Source organism: Castanea sativa, chromosome 12, assembly GCF_040712315.1.
Source record: "Castanea sativa cultivar Marrone di Chiusa Pesio chromosome 12, ASM4071231v1".
Classification (NCBI taxonomy): domain Eukaryota; kingdom Viridiplantae; phylum Streptophyta; class Magnoliopsida; order Fagales; family Fagaceae; genus Castanea; species Castanea sativa.
Genome location: NC_134024.1, coordinates 6,398,303 through 6,424,246, shown reverse-complemented (window position 1 = coordinate 6,424,246; position 25,944 = coordinate 6,398,303). Strand labels below are relative to the sequence as shown.

Here is a 25,944-nt window from a genome sequence, read left to right as displayed (position 1 = left end):
ATTATATAAATTGACACATATTCTCATTATTTTATGTAAATGGTCTGATTGCTATAGAAAATTTGGGTTTTAAATTACAGAAGATATCATTCTCTATAGTCTAGCCTAAGCAACTTGTATCTGTATTCTCTTATCTATAGTGTATTAAAACATTTCTTTCGGCCACATACATTATAAATTACAAGATTTGTGACATGAGAGGGCCCAATTGACCTCAGATTGATGCCCTTCATGAGCATTCTTCAATAACCATACCTTCCTTTACCATATAAAATGAAAAATTATGTTAATGACCACACTTTCAGGATGAAGCAGTTATTTCATTCTTTTTTTGACTACCTAAATTGTTTTCATATTAGTGAAGGAATAACTAATAAGTGCATGGCAACCACTTGCATAGTAGGAGTAGTAGTTAATTATCAACTCGTCCCTTGCTGATTACTAAACATGAACCTAACACAACAACTTCAGAAACATCAATACAAACATGCCTATACAAGAGTTTCAACATAAAAAAACATGTTCAACCAAAGTGGATGGGAACATTTCTCATATTTTTTGTCTTATAACAATAAACATTCTGTCTGCCTCTTTTCCATTTCCATGGTTACATGTTTCAGTGAAGTTCATGGTTAGATAAACACTAGGATCATCTAATCACTACAGCAAAATTACTCGCTTCCCTCGGAGATGGATTCAAGCTTCGGCTTCCAATTTGTCCTTGAATCAAAAGCATTATTACACGTTTTTTTCTCGAGCCCCGACAGAACATCTTCCGCTGATGCTTGCTTTGCCAATAGCTCTTGCAGCTGCTTCTTTGTTATGACAATCTTAATCCTCCTTACACCATTGTCTTTTTCTTTGTCAGCTATAGAAGACATATTATCTGCAGGACTAGTAGCATCAACAGAACTCAAACAAGGAAGCAAGTAGTAAACTTTGCCTAACTTCAATTCATAATTAGGTGGGAGATGCTCTGAAGCTTCCTTGGATAAACCAATACCTGAGCCTGAAAAATTCACCAACATATCCTTAACAAGAATTGGTGAACTGAACTGTAAAATCTTTCCATCCATCTTCACAATCTGTAGAACTTTCCCATGCTTTGTTGTAACTTCTGTACTGGGTTTACAAAGAGCATAGCAATTACCCATGTTGCTTCAAAGAGACAAGAAGAGAGAGAGAGAGAGAGAGAGAGAGAGAGAGAGAGAGTTTGTAGTTGGGGTTTATGAATGTGGTGCAAAGGGAACAAGGTATTTATATATAGAGAGAGGTATTGTCTGTACTCTAAAGTGTCTAAGAAATAGTGAATGCTTTACATGTGGATGGGAACAGTAGAAGAGTATCGTTCTGTTGATATATACTGAAAAAAAGTAATTGTGAATTTGAAGGAAAAGGAAAGAGGCAGTCAGGTTTAAATTGTGTAAAGAAAAGGAAAAGATAAAATTGTCAACACGCATGCAAAAGAGGTCGGTTTAGTGGAAGTTAACGCATTGCATCGCTCACCTAAGGGTGGCCTGCCTTCGGCTCAATTTGCAATTTTGTACAGCAAAAAGCCCAATGTTGTCTGTGTCAATGAGACCCTTTTGCTGTAAAATGAACTCCATGACTGTACAAGTGTCATGGCATAACAGGTTAGGCACCACTTTAGACTAAACTAAAGCTTGTCACTATGGGGGGTCGTGGGCCAACGAGTATCTTCATGTTCAGATTTTGGGTAAAAAAGAGGTTGGTCTCAAAGATAATATGTACCTTATTTTTACTGTTATATATAAAAAATATCTTGGCTATAGACCACCACTTTTAGTTTAGTATTCTTATATTTGTCTATAGTTGCATCGTCCTTAATGTTTTGGTGATGTCAAAGAAGCATTACTACAATTTGTTTAGGTTCCTTTCTGTGATGAAAGGGTATAGAAAAATATGATAGGCTTTTCAAGTGGGGATTAATCCACTGGGACTATTGTGCATGACCCTCCATGTTTTAACTCTTTCCACAGGTCCAAGTTGCTTCCTACTACATATTTGTGTTGACTGATATAAGTCTTTTTGTTTGATTTGTTATAGTTCTGAGGTGCAGTTGACACTACATGGTTTAGGTCACCTCAGGTTTATAGAATATGGTTTAGGTTTTTAACATCGGGCTATTGGTTGAGCGGTGCCTCTAGTAAGTTGTTAAATGGGAAGGTAGCATATGTTTTATATACAACACATTGATAATCAAAGTCTCCACATTGTGGATATCAGTTAGCTCAACTGATAAAGTCTCTAATGATTGTATAAAATATATGGGGTTCAATCCCCGCTTACACCAAAAACTAATTAATGTCTTGATCTGATAATAAAAAGCTATTATCATAAGCGGACGCCATAAATTGAAACTCTTTAAAAAAAAAAAAATTCTCAGCGTTGTTTGTTATGAAAACAAAACATATATTATCTACAACTTAAATGCTTTGATATAATTGATGAGAAATAGGAAGAGATGTTACTATGTGTTGTTATTTATTTTTTTGAACACACTATAGTTATTTATAATACCACACATAAGTGAAAATTCCATCAGTTGCACAAATAAGCAATCATCCTTTCTATATAAACAACCAAATGGTACGAAGCTAAGAGAGACAACACTGAAAAAATAGGCACAACTCTTTGGCAATAAGCTAAATTGGGCCCACTATGGGACATACTCTATTTGGGTTTCAACTTGGTCCAATATATCTAACGGAACAAAATGTACACTTAATTGAATCTGGGTATTTACCACCAGCGAGTCCCCATACCGTATAGATGAAATGAAATGAAAGAAAGAAAAATAATATTTACCACCAGCGAGTCCCCTTTTTTATTCTTAAAAAAAAAAAAATTGAATCTGGGTATTTATCCAAATATATATATATGGGGGTTTCAGCAAATATATATATATATATATATATATATGTATGTATATATATATATATATATGTATGTATATATGTGTGTTTTTAAGAACTTGATAATGGAAATACAATCAAACATTGAATTAATGATCAAGAACAGCTAGAGCCTTGTATCTCAACTAACAGCTCTTTCCTCTCCTCTCTTTAAACCATCAAATTATGAAAATATTTATCCCATGCATCCGATTTGTAATATATAGATAAGTCATCTGATAATATATAGGACTCACGGATGTGTAAATCCCACCAAATATTCAATACATATATTAGAATCAGAATGCATCAGATATGTTCTTTAAAATTATAAATAAATAAACTTCTAGATATCTTTGATATTTAAAAACCCATCCCCCGATCCCCAATAGTTTTGCTATGGAACAATTAAAACTAATTCAAATTGGCACTAACAATCTTATAGAACGAATATTAAAGCAATCTATAGTCAATACGCAATATAAACAAAGAAAAATGCAAAGCACCATCATTTGCATTGGATGCAAAGATTATTATACAAAATATAGTAATTTATATTTGTGACCCACTAAACCTAATCTCAATATTCAATAATAAACTATAAGCAAATCTAAGTGCTTTTAGTGCTCGTGGGTACTGTGGGGCTTTCCACTAAAGAGAAATGCCATTATCACATGTAGGAAAAATAAGGAGAAATCGAAAGACAAAGATTACACCTATAATTGCTTTTGTTGACTTCCCTAAGTATGTTGCAGTCAACACGCATCCAAATACGGCGGACCTCAAAGGCTACCACTCATTCTAGCCTTCCTATATATCTTTTTATTTTAACCCTTTGATATCAAGTAAAATTTTAATGATAATAAAGTTTACTTTCAATCCATGGCAATTTATAATATCACATGTGTGTATATGCATGACATATTAAATTATTTAAACTAATCATATAACTTAATAAATAGGTTATGTGATGAAAAGTATATATAAGTTGTCCTCGAAATCAGTTTGGAGGTAAAACTTTAGAAAATTAAAATTACATAATTAAATCTAAACCATGAAATTGAATATCTCTATTTTGAAACAAATAGAGAAGATGTCGATTGGGATGAACTCTTCTTTGATACCATTATAATTTTTTTTTTTAAATATAATAAATATGTACTTTCTCCTCTCATATAAAAAACAAGCTCCACAAGAGAAGAGAAAATATGCATGCATTACCCTCTTAGAGTATTTTTATAATTAATCGACAATAATATCTTGGTCAACCATGTGGTGCATTTGCATTCATATAAGACAATTACATTGGCTGGCCGGTGAAGGTAGGCATTGATCTGTAGCCTATAGGAAATATCCCACAAAATGGAGAGCCCTTGACAGTTGAGAGACCGGGGTTGCTTATGGAATTTCAGGTTGAAAAATGAAGAATCCAAAGTGAGGAAGGCAATTACGTTTTCGTTTTCACTATGCTATAGCCGAAAGAAACAACTCCTTTTGCTATTCATGTAGTAAAGTACATCAAAAGAAGACAAGGTTGTTAGATTGGTGGGCTTTGTAAGTCAATGAGGCCACTGTTTTCAATCTTGCTACACAAGGAGAAATAGTATGGGACCCCTATGTTTGTACAAAAGCCATTGTTGTGCACCTAACATATCATCTTCATCTAGAGGCATCTAATCTTTCTCTATTCTCCTAGCCCATGCATTCACAATAGTAAAGTTCATTGAATGACCCATTTTCCTCACCTGAAATTATTGATTTCACAACTTGGAACCCTCTTTTTCTTTTTTGGTGTGTATGTGTGACCGTTTTCTGTATCTTTTTCTCTTTTTTGAGTCAAAAGTGATAGCATTTTTCTATTTCATTCTTTAAGAGTACCACCCCTACACGTTTAGTTTTCTTCCTTTCCTTTTTTGTGTTTTTGACGGTCTCCTGAGTAAGCTTTGGGGTTGTTTTCTAATGGGTTGTTAAAGAATACTATTTCTAGTACTATATGTGTTTAGATACCGTTTATTTTGTTGAAACTGAAAAATTATTGTTGACGGTCTCATTGAGTAAGCTTTGGAGTTGATTTCTAATGGGTTGTTAAGGAATACTATTTCTAGTACTATATGTGTTTAAATACCACTTATTTTGCTAAAACTGAAAAATTATTGTTAAAAGTACGGTAGATAAAGGTAAAAGTTAGTTAAAATAGTACAGTGGAACTATGAATAGTACCAAAAAGTGCAGTAAGACCCATGAATAATAATAAAAATAAACTAAATAGTGAAATAATTTTCATTTTTCATTCTAACCCAAACTCACGCTATGAGTCTGCAACTTTAGCTAGCTAACCATCATGGCATTATCTTGAAGGGCAAGTTATTAAAAGTCTGCAATACACCCATGGAAATTTTTGACATAAAGTGGCGAATCCCTCAAAAACAATCAAATCCATGGAGGCCTAAATTCATAAAAATTGTGTGTATGTGTGTGTGTATATATATATATATTTATAGCAAAGGTTTCCTCCAAATTAGAGTAAAGGATTCCTTTATCCTATTATATGACAATTCAAATAATCATTCATGTGTATTTCTTTTAAATGACTTATCTAAACAATTTGCGTGTGATAAGAGCCGAGTTTAAATTACTAAAAGAAAATATATTTAAGTCAATTTGAGATGACAAGTCTCCTTAACATTAGTGGTAGAAGGAATATGATGACTAATATTTCTACTTGACTCTTATTATTCATTCTTCTCTTAAGTAGTCATATGTATAAGCAATGCATCAAGAAAGTTCAAAATACAATGAATTACTTATCCCAACTTAAAGTCTGTTCTAACAACATGACCTTTAAATAAGTCATGTGATTAAATGTATACATTGATAGTAATAAGTCAGAAGAATTTTTGACAGTAAAATTTTGTCTATTTACTTAAATCTATAGTGTATAATTCTCAGAATTAATTTTCTCTTGCCTAGAGTAAGCTATGGGGTATCTTCTCTCAAAACCCAAAACCTAGAGCGAGCTGTGATTCGAGTGGGTTGGTAGAGAAATTCTGTATCTACTATGTATGGCTATGTGTCGAGAAGTCTATCCCTCAACTTGAAGGACATGGCAAGGGAACTTTAACAAACATGAAAAATGTTGTCAGTAAAATTGAGAACCCCTCAAAGACAAACATGATTCATGCACGTCTAAAATCATGAAGAATTGAGGTTTATAAATTATATATTCAAATGCATTCTCACATGTCCCAATATATATTATATCTGCGTGTGTATGTTTTATGATTGCAATTCTAATTGGGTTTAATAATCGTCAAAATCTCTCTCTCTCTCTCTCTCAATTAGAAAAAATTTTATATGTACATATAAAATTTGCATTGGCATTATGATGAGAAAATCAATGAACACAACTTTTGTACTCCAACTTTGATATAACTAACTGTGGGGGGAGAAGAAAAAATAATAAGTTCATATGACTAACTGTTTAGTTACCAAATAATGAACAGATAAAGGATTTTGTTTCAAAAACACAAATCTTCTCAAAAATAATAATAATAATAATAATAATAAAGACTGTTTTGGAGGCTTTGATTTTCCATAAAATGATTTATTTTTATGTGGGTCTGTTGCCATTATTTGCTCTTTCCAACACCATAGCACCACAAGGTAAGCAAGGCTGTGGCCGTGGCCGAGGTGGCCATAGCAGAATTATTTGTGATGGGGCCAAAAAAAATATATTGTTCATTCAGTGCTCCGTGCTCAATGCTCAGTGCTCACCCAGTTACCACCACATACAGAGGTAGAAATTTAAATTCTGAGTATAAAATCTTATAAGTTTGACCATCAACATCAATGGAATTGAAAAAATAGAAATAGTTAATAAGTTTGGTTGGTGGGAGTCATTATTGTACCAAATCTATTTGTTGCTTATACAACATTTTGCTATATTCTTATTGGGCTTGCTAAGTCGTAGACAAAAGACTGGTACTTTGCTCTCACTGCACAGTAATTTGGAAGAAAATAAGAGGGGGGGGAGAAACAACAACCAAAAAAATTTTAAATTATAAATTTCACTATTCAACATTGATCGATTTTGTCTTTTTAGTTTCATTTTTTTCCTATCAATCATTTAAATTTAATTTGGTTTCAGTTTAGTCTTTTTGTTGTGTTTAATCCATTCTTACAGTTAATTTTAGTATTTTTCACTTTCTAAAATGAAGTTGTTTTGATGGATTTAACGGAGAGGATCAGATAAAGCCCGCATTGGAAGTTAAAAAGCTGAAATGATAAAAAGATAAGACTTAAAAAACTGAAATAAGTAGAGAAACTAAAATTCATATGATGTATAGGAGAAAATTGCCTAATCCAACCATCTGACCATTTTGATATGATCCTCAATTCTCCAGCATCATCTGCATGTAACAAGTAATTGTCACACACAGTCTTAAACTTTTTTTTTTTTTTTTTTTTTTGAGAGAGCGCACACAATCTAACTGCAAATGAGTGACTAAAGAAATTAAGCCTAGATAAATAGAATACAAAAAGTTATGTAGGGAATATAATTCTAGGAACTTAATTAATAGAATCAAATATAGAATATGTAAAATTGGGGTAATAATTCTATTGTAGGTTCTAGTTAGCTCAACCAGTAAAGTCCTTAATGGTTAAATAAGAGGTTAAGGGTTCAATTTCTATCTACATTAAAAACCGATTGATGTCTTGATCTGATAATAACAAACTATTATCAAAAGTAAATGTCATAAAACTTTCTAAAAAAAAAAATAATTCTATTGTTTTGCAAGAAAATAATATAGAAGGACTTATAACATTTATTTCTCATCGTCCACTACCACTACCACTACAAGCACTTTATTTTCATTTTTTTATAGTCTCTGATATGCATTTGAAGCTGGAATGAACTCATAGTCCACTGTGGTCTTGTTCTCTGTAATCTCACATCTAAGCCCATTTAATTGGTCATACAAAGCCCATGGAATGTTTATAATCATTCCTATCGTTGTCACTTTTGTGTTCTTCTGAAGGCCATTGTTGCATGGAAGGCCCATTTTTTAATCTCTAGTTGATTTGTTCAATTCATAAACTGGTTATGGACCAACAAGATATTCATAACTGGCCAGCCTATTACTATTTTTTTATGTTCTACTTTATTCTCCACTAAGTACAAATTATCATGTGTTTATTTTTTTTTCATTTTAAACTTTAGTTATTTTATAATAAAAAATTAAACAAATACATGCAAGTTGTGATTGATAGAACATAAAGTAGAACGCAAAAAATGCTACAGAAGATTTGTATTCTTTTTTCTTCTTCCCTCTTTTTAACTAAAAAGTGTTAAGAGTTTCGTAATTCAATAACATTGTTGACCTCCCTTATAAGGAAAACTAAAGTTAGAATCCTAATCTCTCCCTCTCACTCGTTAAAGAAAAAAAATGGTTAAAACTTTTGGAGCTTGGGTTGGTAGTAAGTCCAGGTTCAGTTAAAGGCTCTTTCCCACAAGAGTATGTGATATGGTCTCAAATGCTATCTAACCCAACAAGTTTTTTTTTTTTTTTTTTTTTTTTTTTTTTGAGAAACAACCCAACAAGTTAAAGTTAGTCCAATCACTTCAATCAACTCCACTATGCTCATCTTTCAGCCAAACAAGCTTAATATTTCTAATGAAAAAAATTATTTTAAAAACAAAAAGGGAAAGAAGAAGAAGAAGAATCTCCTTCCCATTCATACTAAGGTAAAATTAAAAAAATTAAAAAGACTGCAATTTAGCAGGTTAAGGAAACAATTTTTCTTCTTACCAAAGGAAACAATTTTTCTTCTTACCAAAGAAAACAAGTAATGTAGAAGATTTTTAAGCTTGCTCCTGTGTGCATTTCGATTTTCTTCTAGTGGAAGCATATTTCAGGACATTAAATCTTCGCCATAATTGAACCATGATAGTGCCATCTGGTGTGACAAAGAAATCACGGGGGAAAAAAAACCATTGTAGATATGGAAAGTGAGAAATATCAAACTTTTTTTTCAAAAGAAAAATGTATATATCAACATCGTGATTTGTCTATTGTGCAACGATGTCATGTCAGTGACAATCTTGATTGGGCATTAGAGTTTGCATCAAGTTAGAGAGAATTGATGGATAAAAAATAACAAATAAAAAAGTCGGTATTGTCCAGTTCTCTCATGGGAAAAAAAATGTTGGTTCAACCCCGCTCTCTATTGTAAGGAAAAACAAAACAAAACAAAACACAATGAGACAAATATTTTAGACTTATTAAAACGTAATTTCAAACCTAAAATTCATTCATTTAAGGTCATGAGAATATACTTATGCTTTGTTTTTTTTCCCCATATTTTATGACGTTTGTTTCAGCACAAAATGTAGATCAAAGAAAACATTTTCTGTGGTCACCATGAAAATAAAAAACAAATAAAATGAAAATTAATTTTTACTTTTTACTTTTTAATAGAGGAAAATGTTTTTTTATGAATGTTACACACTCGATAGGCTAGTACAAATAATTTACACATCAAAGTTACTCTTACAAGTGTAACACCTCTCTCTCTCTCTCTCTCTCTCTCTCTCTCTCTCCTACCATTGATCGTCATTGAGTAGTGGTTGATAGACCATTAATTAGTGTTGACCAATTGTTGACTTTTTCCAAATGAAATTTTTTATTCATATCATTCACTTTCTCACTTTTTTTTTCTTTTTTCTCTCTATTTTTTATGTAGAGTCCAAGTTTGGGTTTTGTTTTCCCATTTAAGACTCTAAAAGGCCCAAATAATAGAAAATGGCTTCTCATTTGGGATTACTTTTTGCTAGTGAAAGCTTTTATTAATATAATTAATTAAAATCGCGTGAAATATTAATGATTTTCTTTGTGAATTAAATAACATGAAATGATTTCTGGCTAATTATTAGAATTGCAATCAAACATAAGAAAAAGATCTTGTTTTTTAGAAAATGCATCCGATAGAGCATGAGCATTTTCTTCATTAATTTTAATGTTTTTTTTTTTTGTAAATGTTAGTGAATTTTGAATACATTTTACCAAGAGCCTTAAAAGCATTACCTAATTCTCTACATGTAGATATCGAACTAAGGTTTGAATCTCTCTCTCTCTCAGACTTGGGTGTCATACTCGTCACTTTCTTCCTTAAAAGGGTTTAACAACTCTTGCATTTCCATCATAAGGCTAAACTAGCTTTTCATGTTCCCACAAACTAAAATATTTCATATGCAAAGCTGTCTTCATTCAATGCAATGCTAATAATTAGGCTTAATTGTAATGACTCCAACTCATGATGACACTTATATTATAAACAGTACTAGAGCCAAACACAAAAAATGATTTTTTAATTAAAAACAAAGATACTGTTAGTAATCTAATAAATGTTTGTTAAATATTTATATTCATATATAGTGCATGTACTAGAAATAGAGCAATGTTTTGAAGGTAAAAGAACAATGAGAGACGTGCTTCACATAGCACAACCAAATCAGCAGCAAGTTCTTAGTATATGCAGCTGTTCAATCATAATAGAAGAAGACTGTCAATGAATCTTCCTTCTCTCTCCTAATGGTCCAAACCCCACAAATGGCACCACATTAAACATTATATTCTACGCGTAGTAATAAATTATACTTTATTACTCACAATAATTTATGTGCTACACTAAGAGAAACAATATTATACTAACATGGAAAACGAATATATGAATAATATACTCTAAGTAATGGAACAGATGGGAAAGAATGAAGATAGAGAAAGTTGAATACAGCAAGGCACGTATCTTTGGACCCATTAAAAGTATAGAAAGCAATGATATGGCAAAAGATAATTATGGAAACCAAAGCTCTTTGAAATTTTATTGGAAATTTCTTGCACAGTTTGCACCTTTTGTCTTTTGCCCACTTGCTTTCTTTCTTGTTGTTTCCTTTTCTGCTTTTTTTTTTTTTTTTCATTTTCTACAGCTACTTGATATTGGAGTTCACATAATAAGTCCTTAATATACACGTAACTTTTATCCTATATTTTTCATTCTTTGAGGTTTTTCCCTTTATTTCTTTTGTATTTTGCTTTCTCTATCTCCTATATTTTCTAGCCTTTCTAAATAGCATGATTAGTATTTCTTGTTAAGGGTATCTTTCTTGTGGGATCTAAAGGGACGTGATGATGGAAGTCTTAGTATGCTTTTAGCTAGAAATAGAAGAAGAACAAGAAGCACAAGAGTACATCATCAAGATCACATATTTGTGGAAAAAGTTTTCCTTGAATTAATTGTGATCATCAAGTGGTTTCTTTTCTTTCTGTCTTCCTATCCCTTGTTGGCTTTGTTTTGGCTTCTGGGGTTTGGTTCTTATCAAAGTTCTCACTTGTTTTTAGTGTCAGAACTCAGAAGAGGTTGTCTGAGCCCTTTGTATCTCTTGGTATTCATGTCTCAACAAAGGCAAAGTAAGATGGTTGGTGCAAACAATGTCTCACAGTTTGGTGACACAACCTACACCAAGATCTTTGTTGGAGGATTGGCTTGGGAGACTCAAAGGGATGGTGTGAAGCGTTATTTTGAGCAGTTTGGAGAGATTCTAGAGGCTGTTGTGATCATTGACAAAAATACAGGAAGATCAAAAGGCTACGGCTTTGTAAGCCAACTTTGTTCAATAGCCTTTATGTATATATTACATATATATATAGCATGATTTTTAAATTTTCATGCTTGAATTTTAATCTCTGATTTGATTTTTTATTTAGGTAACATTTAAGAATCCAGATTCAGCCATGAGAGCTTGTCAAAACCCATATCCTGTAATTGATGGAAGAAGAGCTAATTGTAACCTAGCTGCCTTTGGTGCACAAGAGAATTATCCAAACACTCCTCAACGAGGTTGGCAATTTTCTAGTTTTTATTAACAACTTGTTCTAGGTTCTGATGTTAATCTCAGTCTAAATCTATAGCCAGTTGGTTAATAACTGTATGTTTGATAATGTCAATAATCAGGGAAAGTTTCATAATCTTGTATCTAAGAGTTTGACCTATATATATGATATTATATCATGTACTTATATATTCTATATAGTATTTATTTGTTATTATTATTTCCCATAAAATTTGCAGGAATGGAGAAATTCAGGCCACCTTTGAGAACTATGACACCAGCTCCTTTTCAAGGGACCTCCACATATTTCCATCAACACATCCCCCAATACTCATTTCCATATTCAGCATATGGGTAAACATAATATTCAAGGAAAAGAAATTATAATCTAATTTACTATATGATAAGTAATGTTAGACATATTTCAAATTTTATTAGATATGTCTTACAAACGTGTCATCAATAATTTAGACATTTATTTGTTATGTTGTTGAAGTGGCACCGATCACATTTATTGTCGCATCAATTTGTAATCTTTCTATAGTAAAATTGATAAGAAGTTTTAAAATTTACCTTACTCAATTTTAGCAACTTCTGAGTTCTGAATGTTTCCCCTTAAAAATTCAGGTATCCTGGTTACCCACAAGACATGTTAGCAATGGTTAGTTTTTCCTTCTTTTCTTTTCTCACCCCTTCTCCCACCCCCCCCCCTACACACAAAAATAATAAGTATTGATAAGTTCATGCTTGCTTGTATATAGACATAGTCATTGCAAGTTTTAATTCAAAAACAGTGTGTGGGTGTAAATCATTACAATGTGTAGGGCAGGCAATAGTTTGCATCTTAGTTCTTACATATACAAACAGACAACTAATTTATCATATCAACTTTTGATGTAAAGACAGAATCATTGCAATGCACTTTAACGACTTTAATTTTGAATTTACTTGTGTTTGTGCAGAACTATTACAATGTATATGGTGGCCAACAACAGTTACCATCTTATTACGCCTATGTAGGATCTGGGTCTCCTGGAGTCTATAATTATTATCCATTCCAAGCTCAACATGGACACAGTACTAGTAATCCACTGCAGCACAACCCCAAGAGGGTCATACAGCATCCTTACTTGCCTCAGCAACACCGTGCACTTGGGGGCCTACAATTTACTACTTCAGTTTCCCCATCATCAACCTCTACCACTGGTTGAGTCTCTAACCAATGCTTCAATGTATGATTGTATAAATAAATAAAAAAGTACATCTTGTAAACAACTCTTATATATGAATGCAGAAAATTCAGGCACAGCAACAATTGCTGCAGCTGGAGTGCCAGGAAGTGCATCTGAGCAGAATTCATCAGCATAAATTTGATGACAAATATTTTCATACATGAAAAGAGTAGAAGGGTCAATAGAAACAGCAGAAAGGATTACAAAGAGTCACAGATACCAGACAAAAGAAAGGAACAGGATTTCATTTTTAAATTCCAACATCAACATGCCTAAGAAGAAGTAACTAAGGATAGGGAGACACTAGGTAGTTCATTCATTGGACAGGTGATTGGGACCTTAGAGACTGCTCCACTAATCAAACTAGGCATATCCAATCGTTCATTATCCTCTCATTTTTTTATTAAACAGATATTTTTCAATACCAAAGCCTTTAGCTTTCTTTTTCTTCTTGACTTGCAATTTACTACTATAGTTATCCATCTATGAATTGATTTTGATACACCATTTTTTTATCTGTCATTTTATATTGGTTCAGGAGACTGCTTTTATATAGTAATAAGCTGTCACTTTAATGGCATGCTCAGATTAGCTTCGGTATTTGCTTTTTTTTTTAATATTTTGACAGTTTCTTATGATTATAATTGTACGTTAAGAAGTTGGATGAAGGCCAACAAAGGTTGCCTTTGTACCTCTTGTTCCTTAGAGCTCTCCATGTGCCAAAGTGTCTTTACAGTCACTTTCCTTTGACCTCTTATTCTGCATCATCTAACTTTTTGGAAATTTCCTTTTGGGATTAGTATGTGTGTCTCAATCCAAGGGGTTTCACTCTGTGTTTGTGATCCATTAAATTTGGGTGAAAGCCTGCTGAAAATCTTTGGGGGCATATAAAAATGTGGTAAACCAATCTTGATGCCACATGCTTCGAGATGCTCACAAGAGAAGAATCAATCTCTATGGAAAATGATTCCAAACTTTTCCCATAAGTTGTAGCTAGTTGCCACTTGACAATAGTGGGAATCTTGGTGTAATATGTAGTCTTTGAAACCATCCATAGTTTCCTCATAATTGTCAAAATAATAAAAAGGAACATCAACCCCCATTGAGGTAACACAAGAAAGCTCTTCTTAAAAGGCCAATCTTTTTTTCCTAGATATATATATATCTTGTCTAGGAAAAAAAGATTTCTATAAATGTTCACTCCCCAATTTAGCTTTTTCTTGAGCTTAGCCTCACTGTTTTTTGAAGTACAACTGTACTTTTACCTGTTTTCATCAAATAAGCAAATCAATAGTATTTTTTAGATTCTAATCCTACTTAGAAACTAGGAATTCTAGTTGCGACAGTGAGACAATAATATTCAAGAATCAAAAGAGTGCATGAATGGTATCGACCTTAACTTGGGTGGTAAAAACCTAACTTTTGCTGAATAATAGTAGCCAGAGGAAAATCATAGGTGCTTTGTCAAGGAACTTGCCCAGCTGACTTCTGATTAACTACTAAAACTTTTGATTAATCATTTACAAATCACGTTTTTGTTTATTATAACTACTAAAACTTTGCGGTTGACCAGCTATAGTTTTAGAAAAAATTATTCCTCCCAATTAGTCAACTACTTCATGCCAGAAGAATAATATAAGATGAAAACAATCACATGCTTCTGTAATGTGTTATATAGATATTTAAAAGTCGGAGGCAAAAAATTTTCATTTATTAAGCTGACAAGTTGTAATTGAAGCAATATCACTTATATACCGTCTATAAATCTATGTAACTAAATTTATTGTATTTGGGATCAATAATCTTGCGTCAAATTTAAAGTTAAAGGAAAGATTAAATTACACTTTCAAGTTTAGGGTTGTTTTCATTTTGATCCCTTCTTAGGCTACCAAATTTGATTCTAATCTCAAATTGTTTAGTCCTTCCATCCAATTCATAATTGATATAGTAGTTAAATGCCAACAAAATAACATCATCTCTCTCTCTCTCTCTCTCTCTCTCTCTCCTAATGGGCTTTTTTTTTGCAAAACTTTTAATGGCTAAATTAGCTAGTCATGGATATAAACGAAAATACTGTTTTAAAAGACACCGCCAATAAAATAATCTCAAACTTTAGAAGTGAAAAACATATTTTAGTCTTAAAAACAATAAAAGACACCACCAATAAAATACAAAAGAAATTACTATTCCCATACGACTGCTCTCTCTCTCAAAGTGGGGTGCAAATACAACTATTATGAGTGTAATAATAAGTTAATAACCAAAGTATTTGGTTCGCCACTAACGTAGGAAAAAGAAAAGAAATTTTTTAAATATCTCTTATTTTCCCTTTGTCTGGCTAATAAATGAAAAAAGGAAAAAGAAAAGAAAAAATTCCCTTCACAAATCTCAAATACCAAAATGCACTCTCCCAAAAAATTGAGATCCTTTTTCCCCTTTATTTTTTCTTAGTTTCTCACTTTCTCTACATATAAATTATATAATACCCAAATGACCAAAAAAATATAAACTATATAATTTTCTGTCATTCTCTCTCTCTTCTTTCTTTCCTTTTTTTTAATACCTATATTTTCTCTCAATCCAAATACCAAAAGGAAATTTTAGCATCTAGATGATTGTTAAAAATCACCTCCACATTTGCCTTGTATTGACTGCAAAATCCACTCTCTTAACCAAGCATACATTGAATTGACTTCATGCAAATATGACTATGTCCTGCCCATTCTGACTAACACTCTTTACATGTCAAGCCAAAGGGACAAACTTAAACCCGTCTAGTAATCTGTTATAGTTCCTTGAATTGAAAATCATGCTGACTGATCAAAACAAATTTGACTTCAGCATGTAGTACCAACTAAGATCAATAATGTATTGAGCAAAGACTATAAACAAAGGAAGTTTGAAAGATAATAAACATAGACCCTCTTAGCGATTAGCAATTGGATTAGAATTTGGACATGCACAGTTTGGATACACTGCACAATAGTTTGGTACAAGCTTTCCTAACAAAAGATTTTCAGGAAGTTGGTGCTATTGGTAGCAAAGATAAGTGGTGGTGATGTTGAATAAGGTAGCAGTGGCAGTGTGATGGTGATTCAGTGGGGTGGCTAAAAAAGGTGGTCATGGTGCTACTAGTGGGAAGGGGTAATGGAGCTGCAGTACTGGTGATGATGGTGGGAATAGTGGTTTGGACTGTGACAATGCTTGTGGCCTAAGTTCACAGTCGAATAAACACATTCAAACTCATCGACTGGATGTTTTTGTAGAAGACAACGTAGGGCCAGCCAGCAAGTATTAAGGAAGATTAGAGCAAGGCAGGGACCTAAGTAAACTTTCACACCACCAAAAGAACACAATGAAAGATCATGAAGAACAGGATGTAAATAGTTTCTTCCAAGAATTTGCAGTTAGAACATCCGACCAGCATTAGTTTTTCTGGGAACATGCTTACAGAATTCATCACCTTGTGCAACATAAAGTTAAGCCATCAAGAGCCTCAAAATCCCATCCAACTCTACAAGGTAGACAAACCCATAACCCCTCTAGGTAACAAAGATACCTGATTGCGATGCAAAGAACAAAAGGATAGATATAAACTCCACAAGTCCCTTAAAAGTAATTCTGTAACTATGTATATATGTAGATATAAACTATCAGCGGTAAATGAGTCCGGAAACATGGAAAGATGATTCAGTGCATCTGGGGGCGAGGAACACGAGGCCGCACAGGCGTCTTTGACGGGCTTACCCTGCATACACATGACATAAGAATAATTTCAGAAACTTCGGAAGAAGAAGCTGAAATGAGAAAAACATAAAGTCAGTTACTTAAAAAAGCAATCTGCCAAACCAACCTTATTGGCAACGATCCCAAAACGACACCACTACAGTTAAGAGCTGCAATTGCACTTTCAGCCTGCAAGAGTTAAAAAACACAAAAAGAACAATTACTCTTATGCATAGAAATGATCCATAAGAAAATCAAGCCAAAAGTAAGACAAGAGAAGACTTCTGGCACACTGAGTTGCAGCAAAACTGCAAAAACATCCGATATCAATCACTAATATAATCTACAAGTTCAATTCTTAGAAGCAAAATTCCAACATTTATAAGAAAAAATGTAAAAATCTTTTGAGGTTCCACAGCCAAAGGCATGTTCACTATTTGCATATCAACTTATTTCACTAGGAAAACAAAAGCAAGGGGCCAGGCAAAGGTTAAATGGAAATAAAGAGACCAGAAACTGGCTTGCAGCACAATGAAGGCGATGTATATGGTCTGATAACTCTTGAGAATTCTCACAATCCATAAAACAACATCCTTTTGGAAAAGCCCCAATTATTTTAATCATGACCAAATGTAGAAGACAGAAGATAGACTTTCTAGTCTCAAGGCATGGTAATGTGGAAAGGGGAATCAAGCAAAGATTGTGTTGGTAGCAACATAACAATTAAGGGCATTGAAGGAGAGGGAGGTGTGTGTGTGTGTGTGTGTGTGTGTGTGGGGGGGGGGGGGGGGGGTGGGGAAGGGGGAAGACCATACACTTGAGAATGTCTCAATCAGATTCTAATTTGGATCACTTCAAGGACTCTTTTCACTCATAAGCCAAGTTAAAGATGGCAATGCTATATAAATAAATATTTATTGGTACATAGCAAACATCTAATGGATCTAGAACTATTGACCTTAAACTCCATTATTGAGGGAGGAGGAAATACCATACGAGCTAAAGCTGTTGGCTATGCTATATTTAATAATGTCTCAAGAAAATCCATGTAGGGAATAGTTACAAGAGGCCACTTGTGACAATAGAAACCATGGGTAATTTTAAAGGAATCAGTAATCCAATATCATCTTTCAGTTTAGTTAAAACATTAAAAAAAAAAATTAAAAATTAAAAACAAAAAAGATTTTGATTATTGAGGGTAAAGTTGCCTACCAACCACCTAACCTAAACCCCACAAAGGCAGTGGATACAAACTTTTTTAACATAGTCAATTAGAAAAAAATTTCAAAAACTAAAGAAAAATAAAACATTGGCAGCAATTATATATATCCATTCAGAAATTAACTCATAGCCATGCTGATCCAAGTCAAACCCACGGAGAGATGCTATAAAACCAATGTCTAGGACTGGGCAACAATTTAAACCAAGAAAACCCATATGCAGGGTATATTTAACAGGACAATCGAAATGTTTTCCCTATGAGAGGAAAAAGTAACTCTATTCATCTCTTTTTAATAAGCAGGGAGGAATAAAAGCAAGTTTTGCCATGAAATTGAGGGGTGAATAAAGCACAAAGCATAAACAGATTGTATACTGACACAAACGTTTTTCTTCTTTCAAGCTTTTCAGAATTCCATCCCATGAAAGGTGTCAAGATGTTTTTTTTTTAAATAAATAATTAAATAATAATAAAAATAAAAATATATATTTTAAGATGGAAACAGCTAGGCAAACAAGAAAAGAGCATCCACAAATTTTTTTCTCCCTCACTTGTTCCCAAGTAATATATCTATTGGGAAAGATGTTATAGAAAACTATAAAGCCAGTTAGTTACAACACATTGCTAGGCAATCAAAAAACACATTGCAAAGATGAAAATGATGAACTAAGTGACTTAACAAATGAATGTTTTAGGAAGTTAATGGTGACACCAACCACAGAAAAATAAGTAAAACATAAGATAAGTGATTGCAGTAAATACAGCACTTTTGCTCAAAGTACATGCAAAGAAGTAGGCACAGCCCTGTTAACCCTGTTTACATCCTCTAATTAGCCCAACTATTATCACATGATTTCTCACTACAAATTGTATACTTTTTAAGAGGTCCAAGAGCCAAACTCCTATTTTTGCCCAAAACTCCTACTTCTACACAAAGTAGATACCAAAGAGCTAGATGTCTCTACAGCTGCTAAGACCCCAAGACATCCAGCTACAATTAACTAAATCCTGATGCTCCTCAGCTGGGAAGCAAGGACCAGGATGCATTTGTTGAGCTTGGTGCTTACTAATGGTAAGTTCCCACAACTCAGCTACCAGACAATAGGATGAATTCAAAGTCTTCCATTGGTGAAGAAAAGGCTCACTCTGCCAGGTGTATGCTGAAGAAACTTTAAAAGGGATGGGTCTGCTTGCTCTTCGGACTTGCCGAGAAGGAAAGAGCCTTTTCAGTGCCCTTGGTATGGCAATTTCCAGATGCAAACTGCAATGACTCTGAAAAGCAATGGCTTCTAGTCTATGGCTCAAGGGATCAGCAACTCCAAAGGCCAACATACTATGCCATAAGCAATAGCTTTATCAATTCCACATTAGCAGCTCCACAGGCCTTTCATTACCTCTAGGACTGAAAATCTGCCACCGATAAGCCACATCCTACAACAAGCTTCTACTAATACCATTTACACTCAAGAGACGCACTGTACCACATTCTAAAGGGGAACATAAGTCAATTTCAAATCCCCTTTCCTATGGCAAATCACTGGATCTCCATTCCTCTCATTTATCCAAAGTTGTTCAAATTCCACCTAAAGTTACTTCCTACAGTTAACAGTCCATAAGATCCTAGCAATGATTTCCCGTGACCCCAACAAGCAGGGAGTTATCCAAAAAATGTGATGATGGAGTCAAGGCAAGCAATTAAGTGAGGTCTAGGAGCAGCAAGGATATGCAACCCGGTTGCTTTAGTGCCCAACCTCAGACCAAGTGTAATAAATGCAGAACTACCCAAATAATGTCTAGGGCCAAAAGTACATTATGTTAAGGCTGTGATGATTGAAACAACATAAGATTACCAATGACTTATTGGGGAAAAAACGATATTACTGTGATTGAAGGTCAAGAACTGTTTGGTACCATCCCAACCATTGATGACTCATCTCATTTTCTTGTTGCTACATCATTGCTCAAAAAAACAAACGAACGAACGAACAAACAACAAACTTATAAATCATCTATTAAGTGCAACACTTCCAATTAAAAAAGTCAAGATTTGAAACCATGAGAGAGAATCAATCCTCTACCTTCTCTATCTCTCCCACCATCTCCAGATTTTTTTATTTTTTTTAATAGGTCCAATTGCCACTCAATTTGCCATTTTAGCATGGGAAAATGCCGTTTTCTCCAATGACTTCCCATTAACTGCATCTCTTATTAGTGCAGACAGCAACTACAAGTGAAAAGCATGCATTCTTCTAGTCCAAAATAGTTAAAACATATTTTCTTGACTTCAGTATTTTCCAATGTCAAATCACTAATAACAATAACCATGCTGATTTCATAATCTTATGGTTCAAATCCAAAAAACTCCCATTCTCCATGTCTAATAGCTCAGCAACAACACTTGTAGTGTAAGAATCCTTCCATCCACAACTTAATAAGGATGTGCTTTGTGGTGTTAATCTATCTATATCTATATATTACTAAAAGCTGAAGCGTAACATTTAATATTGCTACGCTCACGTTGAACCACATCAGCAGCCATGTCATTTCTATCATCCATTCTAAATTTGTCCTACAATTTTAAAATAGTTTTTATCAATTTTAAAATACTGATAAATATAAAATATTTTCCAGCCCTATCTCCACCATAAAGACCGCTTCTTATAAATTTTATTCCACCATAAAGCCCAAACCCAAAGCCTTTTCAACTGAAACCCTTTTAAAACCGTTTGTTTTCACGGTTTCAACTTTTTGTTTTGTTTTCCTATTGTTGCACGGTTTCAATTTCCTCTCCCCACGTTTTAGTTCTTTCCCCTTCCCCACTTTTTGTTCTACGGTTTCACATTTAATTCATGCCAGCCTATCTTCCTCCTGACGGCAGCCTCTCTGTCTTCCTTCCTTCCTATCTTGCTCTCCTCACAGTACTATATAAATACTGACAAAAGCTGGATGATTCAGTTGAGGTATCTCTCAATCCCAATTTCTTTTGTGGTCCATTCTTTTGCTTGTTACATTCTAAAGATGGAGCACATATGAAAAATAATGATTATAATCCCATAAATCAAGTATAAAAAGTTTGAATAGGATTCTTACAATGCATAACAGATGCCTATTGTCAGGTCATCTACAATTTTGTGTGAACTGCTGGAATAACCCCAGCCCCAACTTTTAAGAATATTGAAACAAAATTGTGCATCTATAATTCTATATAACTTTAAAAAAACTATAAAATTGTACCACACCATTTGGGCAAGTTGGTATCTCCCCAAGCACCAAATGCGTGGGGAACAGGAGGAGTGCACGGTTTCAAACTGTAGGGACAACATATTTAGTATGTAAACATTTCTAACCATCTAAAAACCTATAAAATTGTATATCTATATGACCAAACAACATTTCCATAGGCCATCCACATATGGCCTCATTTAACAAGCTCTTTTTTAACTTCAGTATCATATCTTCGTCACATGAACTCGTTCAAATAGAATCCAACTAAAGAAACATATCCAGGGTAGTTAAAAATTAAATAACTAAGGCTTTCTAATTTTAAGGAAACGCTTACTAAATGCGACAAAATTCTCTTAGAGTGCATTGGTAAGCTTTTTTGGTAGCTTATTTAACTTATTTGCTCATATACAGCTATTAAAGCCTAACTTTTGCCAACTTTCTATAAATAAGCAAAAAGCTAATCTGAACACACATTTACTAGTGAAAATTAAAATTGTTTAACCATCTATATCAAAACTTCAAATGTTGAGCAATGAGATTGAGAACTCATAAAAGCCTATATGGAACCATCAAAAAATTAGAAACTCCTTTCCCTTGCCACTAAGTGTTACACATTTTTATGTCTCATAGGCTTCAAATAAAAATTTGACCAAAATACATGGTTGGTCCCTAAAGGTTACCTGTTGAACACTTAATAGTCCCTAAAGTTTCAAAAATGAGTGCTGTTGGCCCTTTGTCTACTTCCATTAGTTTTCTTGTCTGTGTCTAATGGAGAAATGAGCTGGCATTTTTTAATGACATAACAGCTTGAGTAACTTGTTGGCTGGGGTAAAAGAATCGGTTCAAGCCTAAAAGTGTACATGTTTAATTTTTTAATAAAAAATTAGTTGTCATGTCATTAAAAAATACCACCTTATTTCTCCGTTACACATAGAGATAAGAAATCTAAGAAGGTAGACAGAACAATAGCACTCATTTTTTAAACTTTAAAGACCAACAATGCATTTCAGCCTAAACATTTTGAAGATTCAAATTCCACAGTAGCATGGCTGTTGCTTTTTGCACAGACAAATGGATACACCCAAGACTTTTCTATATTTTTCTTCACAATACATACTAATTTCCATTGTGAAGAAAGTTGTGCATGCTTCTTTTGCAGTACTAGAAAGTTGTGCATGCTGAATAATATTCTCAATGTATTTAAGGGTTCTCCAAACATGTAATATATAAAAAGCACTCTAACAAAGAGATGTGAGTTCAAGTTACTAAAGGACTTTTTTTTTTTTTAACCAAAAAGTTCATGGGTAAACTTTGGATCAGAAATGCTGCAAAATGACAAGCTAGGACTGTTAATATAACTTCAAAAAATATGAGAGTATCGTGCCTATCTGCTCTCAAACAGTTAGAATGCACACAAGTGCTAAATAGTCGGCATACAAAGATCAAGGGCTTAGAGGCAATTACCACTGTGAACTCAACAAAAGCAATACGAGTTGAATGATGATAGTCTCCCAGTAGCCTCAAGCGTTGAACCTATGCAAGGAAATAATGTCCAATAAGACATAGATACGAGTTCAAGAACAAAAAACAGTTTTGAGGTTCATGACACAAGGAACTCTACAAACCTCTCCACAAAGTGACTCAAAGAAGAGTTTAACATCTGCTTGGGTGACCTGCATTGAACGAAGAAAGAAATAAGAAACATATGAGCCAGTTATTTGAGGCCAAGAAACAGGTGCATAATGGCCCTTAATTACATCAGAATTACAATAGATATTTCCAAAACTACCTTCTTGTCAATATTTGTACAATAAATAGTTCTTGAGCACATCTCCCGTTCATCCTCAGACTAACAATCATAATAACACCAGTAAGCCACAAAACAGAAAAGAAATATATAATTAGAACTAGAAATGGTCAGTTTCTAAGACTGAGAATAATTCATCATCTGAAGAGAGGCAGTACAACCAACATTATATGTAGTCTCACCCTTGGCAAAAATGTTGGGTTGACTGGTGAAATTGCTGTTTTAGAAGGCAGAACTCTTACTGGGTAGTATCCTAGCACAGTACCTGACAGACTCAATGCAGCCCTTGCACCCTCTGCAAGCACATTACAATTAATCTGATATAACAAGACATATATCCATGAATGCATATGAAGTACAGAATGTTATAACAATAATACCTTCATCAGTAAACTCAATAAAGGCAAAACGGAGAATGGAGTTAGGATCACCACAAACACGACAATCAACAACCTTTGGCCAAGAAAGATAGAAGACAATCATAACCATAATCCATCATTATATAATCAAAAAATGATACATGTGACCAAAATGAAACACTTACTACCTGGCCGCAACCAAGAAAGAGAGCTGCAAGCTGTTCTTCAGTAACCTATATGAAAAACAAGAGAATCAAATTTCAAAGATGAACAAAGCAAAACATAGATACAAATGAACATAAGTCCATATTTTAGACAATGCAAAAGCCAGATATAAGTATAAAACTCCTTACCTGTTGATCAATGTCAGAAACATAAACAGTTCTCCTAATCATTGCCTCTCTCTGCGCCGGAGTCATTCTACCATTCATCCTTCGCTTCCCCTGAATATAGCCATTCTTCCTCTACAATAAATCAATGAAGCAAAACCATCAGCTAAAAACAAAGTACAACATAACCAAAGTATGATGATAAAAGAATTAACCAAGAACCATAACACACTGCAAACAAACTTGTATCCTACTTGGTTCCTGAGAAAATGTGTAAAAGAAAAAAATAATAAATTTTTTACGGCTTTTGTGTTACACTAACACAATACAACACCCTCAAAATTCCACAGCCACATAATTGAGTTTTTTCATATTTCAGAAACCAAACGTATGAAAATAAAAGACACATACTTTTGGTAAAATAATAGTCAAAACGTTATTATCACTACTTATCATCCATTTTCTCAGCAACCAAACAGCCTCTAAAAAAGACAGTAAAAACAAAAATACATACCCTTCTACTCATGAGTCCGTTGGCATTGCCAAAATTAGTCAGTACAAAATTGTTAGCATATCCAAACCCACCAGCACCAAAGTATCCATGATTGTTAGCAAGAGAAGGAGGCACAAATTCCTCAGCCAAAGGATTCAACTTAGACAACAATTCCTCCAAATCCCTCATATCACTCATCTCCCTCTTAAAATTCTCACTCTCATCCTCTCCATTCCTCACCACCAACCCATTAGCCATCTCATACCCACCATCAGAACCAACACCAGTAGACTTCACCAGCCCCATCTGCTGGCCCTTGACCCCATTGGAGTCAAACCCATTTGCCATCTGACCCATCTGAGCCTTGTAATTCCCTGTGTCCACTGAAAAATTCGTTGCTGCTGGTTTTTCCTTCTGATCACTCTTGTTCTCCACAAAATCATTCCTGGGTTTTGATTTTTCAAGATCATTCTCTGCATTTGAGCCCTCCGATGATACTACAGTAGTAGTATTCTCAAAATTTTGACTAGCATTCTCAGCAACCGCCATGATCACCCCCCACACTTTGTATCAAAATCTGTTCTTTTTATCTTTCTCAGATTTCTCTGTAATAATTATGTATATAACTGATCAGAGGACATAACCCCAAAAAGAAAACAAAAAAAAAAACGTCAAAGATACAATTTTTATCAAAAACCATCAGAATATATAGCTCATTAAAATAATACATACCTGGCTTATCTAAAGCATTTCCATTGAAATAACACCAAACCCACCTCAGGATCGTTTAGCACAAAAAGATTAGAAACCCAGAAACCAAAAAAAAGTGAAGATAAACAACAACAAAATTATATAGTCTCTGTAGATTGATAAGAAAGTGGCAGATATGAGATATGAAACAGAGCACAACTTTTCTCTTTTCTTTTTCTTCTTTATATATATTATATATACATATAAATCTTTGTTTTACTGAGGATGTTTCTACAGAGAGAGAGATGAAATGGGTGTGTTTTTATTATTCTTCGGATCGTCCGTTCGAGCTGCACTGCCTTTTTGGACCTTCTCTTTTTCTCACAATGTCCCAAAAATTGATGATGCATATAAGGGAGGAAGACCCATAAAATAATAAAATAATAAAATAATAAAAATCCAATCTTTATTTTGTATTTTCTCAGATGCCCCAATTAACAACACAGCATGTTTCATGTCATGCATGACATAGTGCATGTACCATAAATGAGCAGAGCCACATGCTTGAATTGGTAACATAACTCAGATATTTGGTGCTTACTGATTATTAGCCTTGAAGAATATTGGATCAAGAGGTATATTCCATTAGCCATATATTAGGTAAAAACAATTACTGTACTACTTAAAAATAAAATAAAAAATAAAAAATTACTGTGCTCTGTAATTGTATCAAATTTTTTTCCTTTTTTTTTTTTAGTAAGTCAATAGTTGTTTCTCGGCAAAAAATTTTAAAAAAAAATAGTAAGTCAATGTGGTTATAACAATGGAACAGAGGAATTTAAACATTAGATTTTTTTTATATATAATAATGTTGCTTATGTGATTTTAGTCTTTATCATCAAATTAAAATACCAATCGATTTTTGGTATTGGAGGAGATCAAATATCAGATCTCTTATTCAACTATCAAAAATTTTACTAGTTGAGCTAACTAGAACCCATCATTAGATTTTTTATTGACAACATTATGAGGTGTCATCTCAATTATAAGGTTTTTGAA

General features: G+C 33.5%; 3 protein-coding genes across 6 annotated transcripts; 1 reads left to right on the top strand and 2 right to left on the bottom strand.

Moving 5' to 3' along the window:
• Nucleotides 1-671: 671 nt before the first annotated feature.
• LOC142620092 (uncharacterized) lies at nucleotides 672-1,154 on the bottom strand. Its single transcript, XM_075793522.1, has one exon. The coding sequence runs from the start codon at nucleotides 1,152-1,154 to the stop codon at nucleotides 672-674; it is 483 nt and encodes a 160-aa protein (XP_075649637.1).
• A 9,725-nt stretch (nucleotides 1,155-10,879) lies between these two features.
• Nucleotides 10,880-13,637, top strand: LOC142618393 (uncharacterized). The gene is made up of 6 exons (XM_075791315.1): nucleotides 10,880-11,571; nucleotides 11,681-11,813; nucleotides 12,045-12,159; nucleotides 12,433-12,466; nucleotides 12,768-13,011; nucleotides 13,100-13,637. The coding sequence occupies exons 1-6, from the start codon at nucleotides 11,119-11,121 to the stop codon at nucleotides 13,171-13,173; spliced, it is 1,053 nt and encodes a 350-aa protein (XP_075647430.1). The 5' UTR covers nucleotides 10,880-11,118; the 3' UTR covers nucleotides 13,174-13,637.
• Nucleotides 13,638-16,398: 2,761 nt separating this feature from the next.
• Nucleotides 16,399-25,288, bottom strand: LOC142619276 (polyadenylate-binding protein-interacting protein 12-like). 4 transcript variants are annotated; one of them, XM_075792334.1, is made up of 11 exons: nucleotides 24,928-25,288; nucleotides 24,217-24,821; nucleotides 23,727-23,837; nucleotides 23,559-23,606; nucleotides 23,395-23,467; nucleotides 23,197-23,309; nucleotides 22,997-23,056; nucleotides 22,833-22,880; nucleotides 22,672-22,740; nucleotides 16,891-16,952; nucleotides 16,399-16,785 (listed from the first exon to the last, which is right to left on the bottom strand). In XM_075792334.1, exons 2-11 carry the CDS (start codon nucleotides 24,742-24,744, stop codon nucleotides 16,728-16,730), a joined length of 1,170 nt encoding a protein of 389 aa, XP_075648449.1. In that variant the 5' UTR covers nucleotides 24,745-24,821; nucleotides 24,928-25,288; the 3' UTR covers nucleotides 16,399-16,727. The 4 variants fall into 4 exon arrangements, with proteins under 4 accessions (XP_075648449.1, XP_075648451.1, XP_075648450.1 ...); XM_075792336.1 differs by having other exon boundaries at nucleotides 23,562-23,606; XM_075792335.1 differs by having other exon boundaries at nucleotides 24,217-24,800; nucleotides 24,928-25,271.
• Nucleotides 25,289-25,944: the final 656 nt, after the last annotated feature.

Bases quoted from the DNA above. Each gene is read 5' to 3' on its own strand.
- LOC142619276 (XM_075792334.1), bottom strand. From the start codon at position 24,744: ATGGCGGTTGCTGAGAATGCTAGTCAAAATTTTGAGAATACTACTACT. The intron at 22,881-22,996 runs GTAGTTTTGGAA...CGTTCAATGCAG, and splicing joins GTACAAATATTGACAAGAAG to GTCACCCAAGCAGATGTTAA. The intron at 16,953-22,671 runs GTAATTGCCTCT...TAACTCTTGCAG, and splicing joins CTTTTGTTGAGTTCACAGTG to GCTGAAAGTGCAATTGCAGC.
- LOC142620092 (XM_075793522.1), bottom strand. From the start codon at position 1,154: ATGGGTAATTGCTATGCTCTTTGTAAACCCAGTACAGAAGTTACAACA.
- LOC142618393 (XM_075791315.1), top strand. From the start codon at position 11,119: ATGCTTTTAGCTAGAAATAGAAGAAGAACAAGAAGCACAAGAGTACAT. The intron at 11,572-11,680 runs GTAAGCCAACTT...TTTTTTATTTAG, and splicing joins GATCAAAAGGCTACGGCTTT to GTAACATTTAAGAATCCAGA. The intron at 11,814-12,044 runs GTTGGCAATTTT...TAAAATTTGCAG, and splicing joins TCCAAACACTCCTCAACGAG to GAATGGAGAAATTCAGGCCA.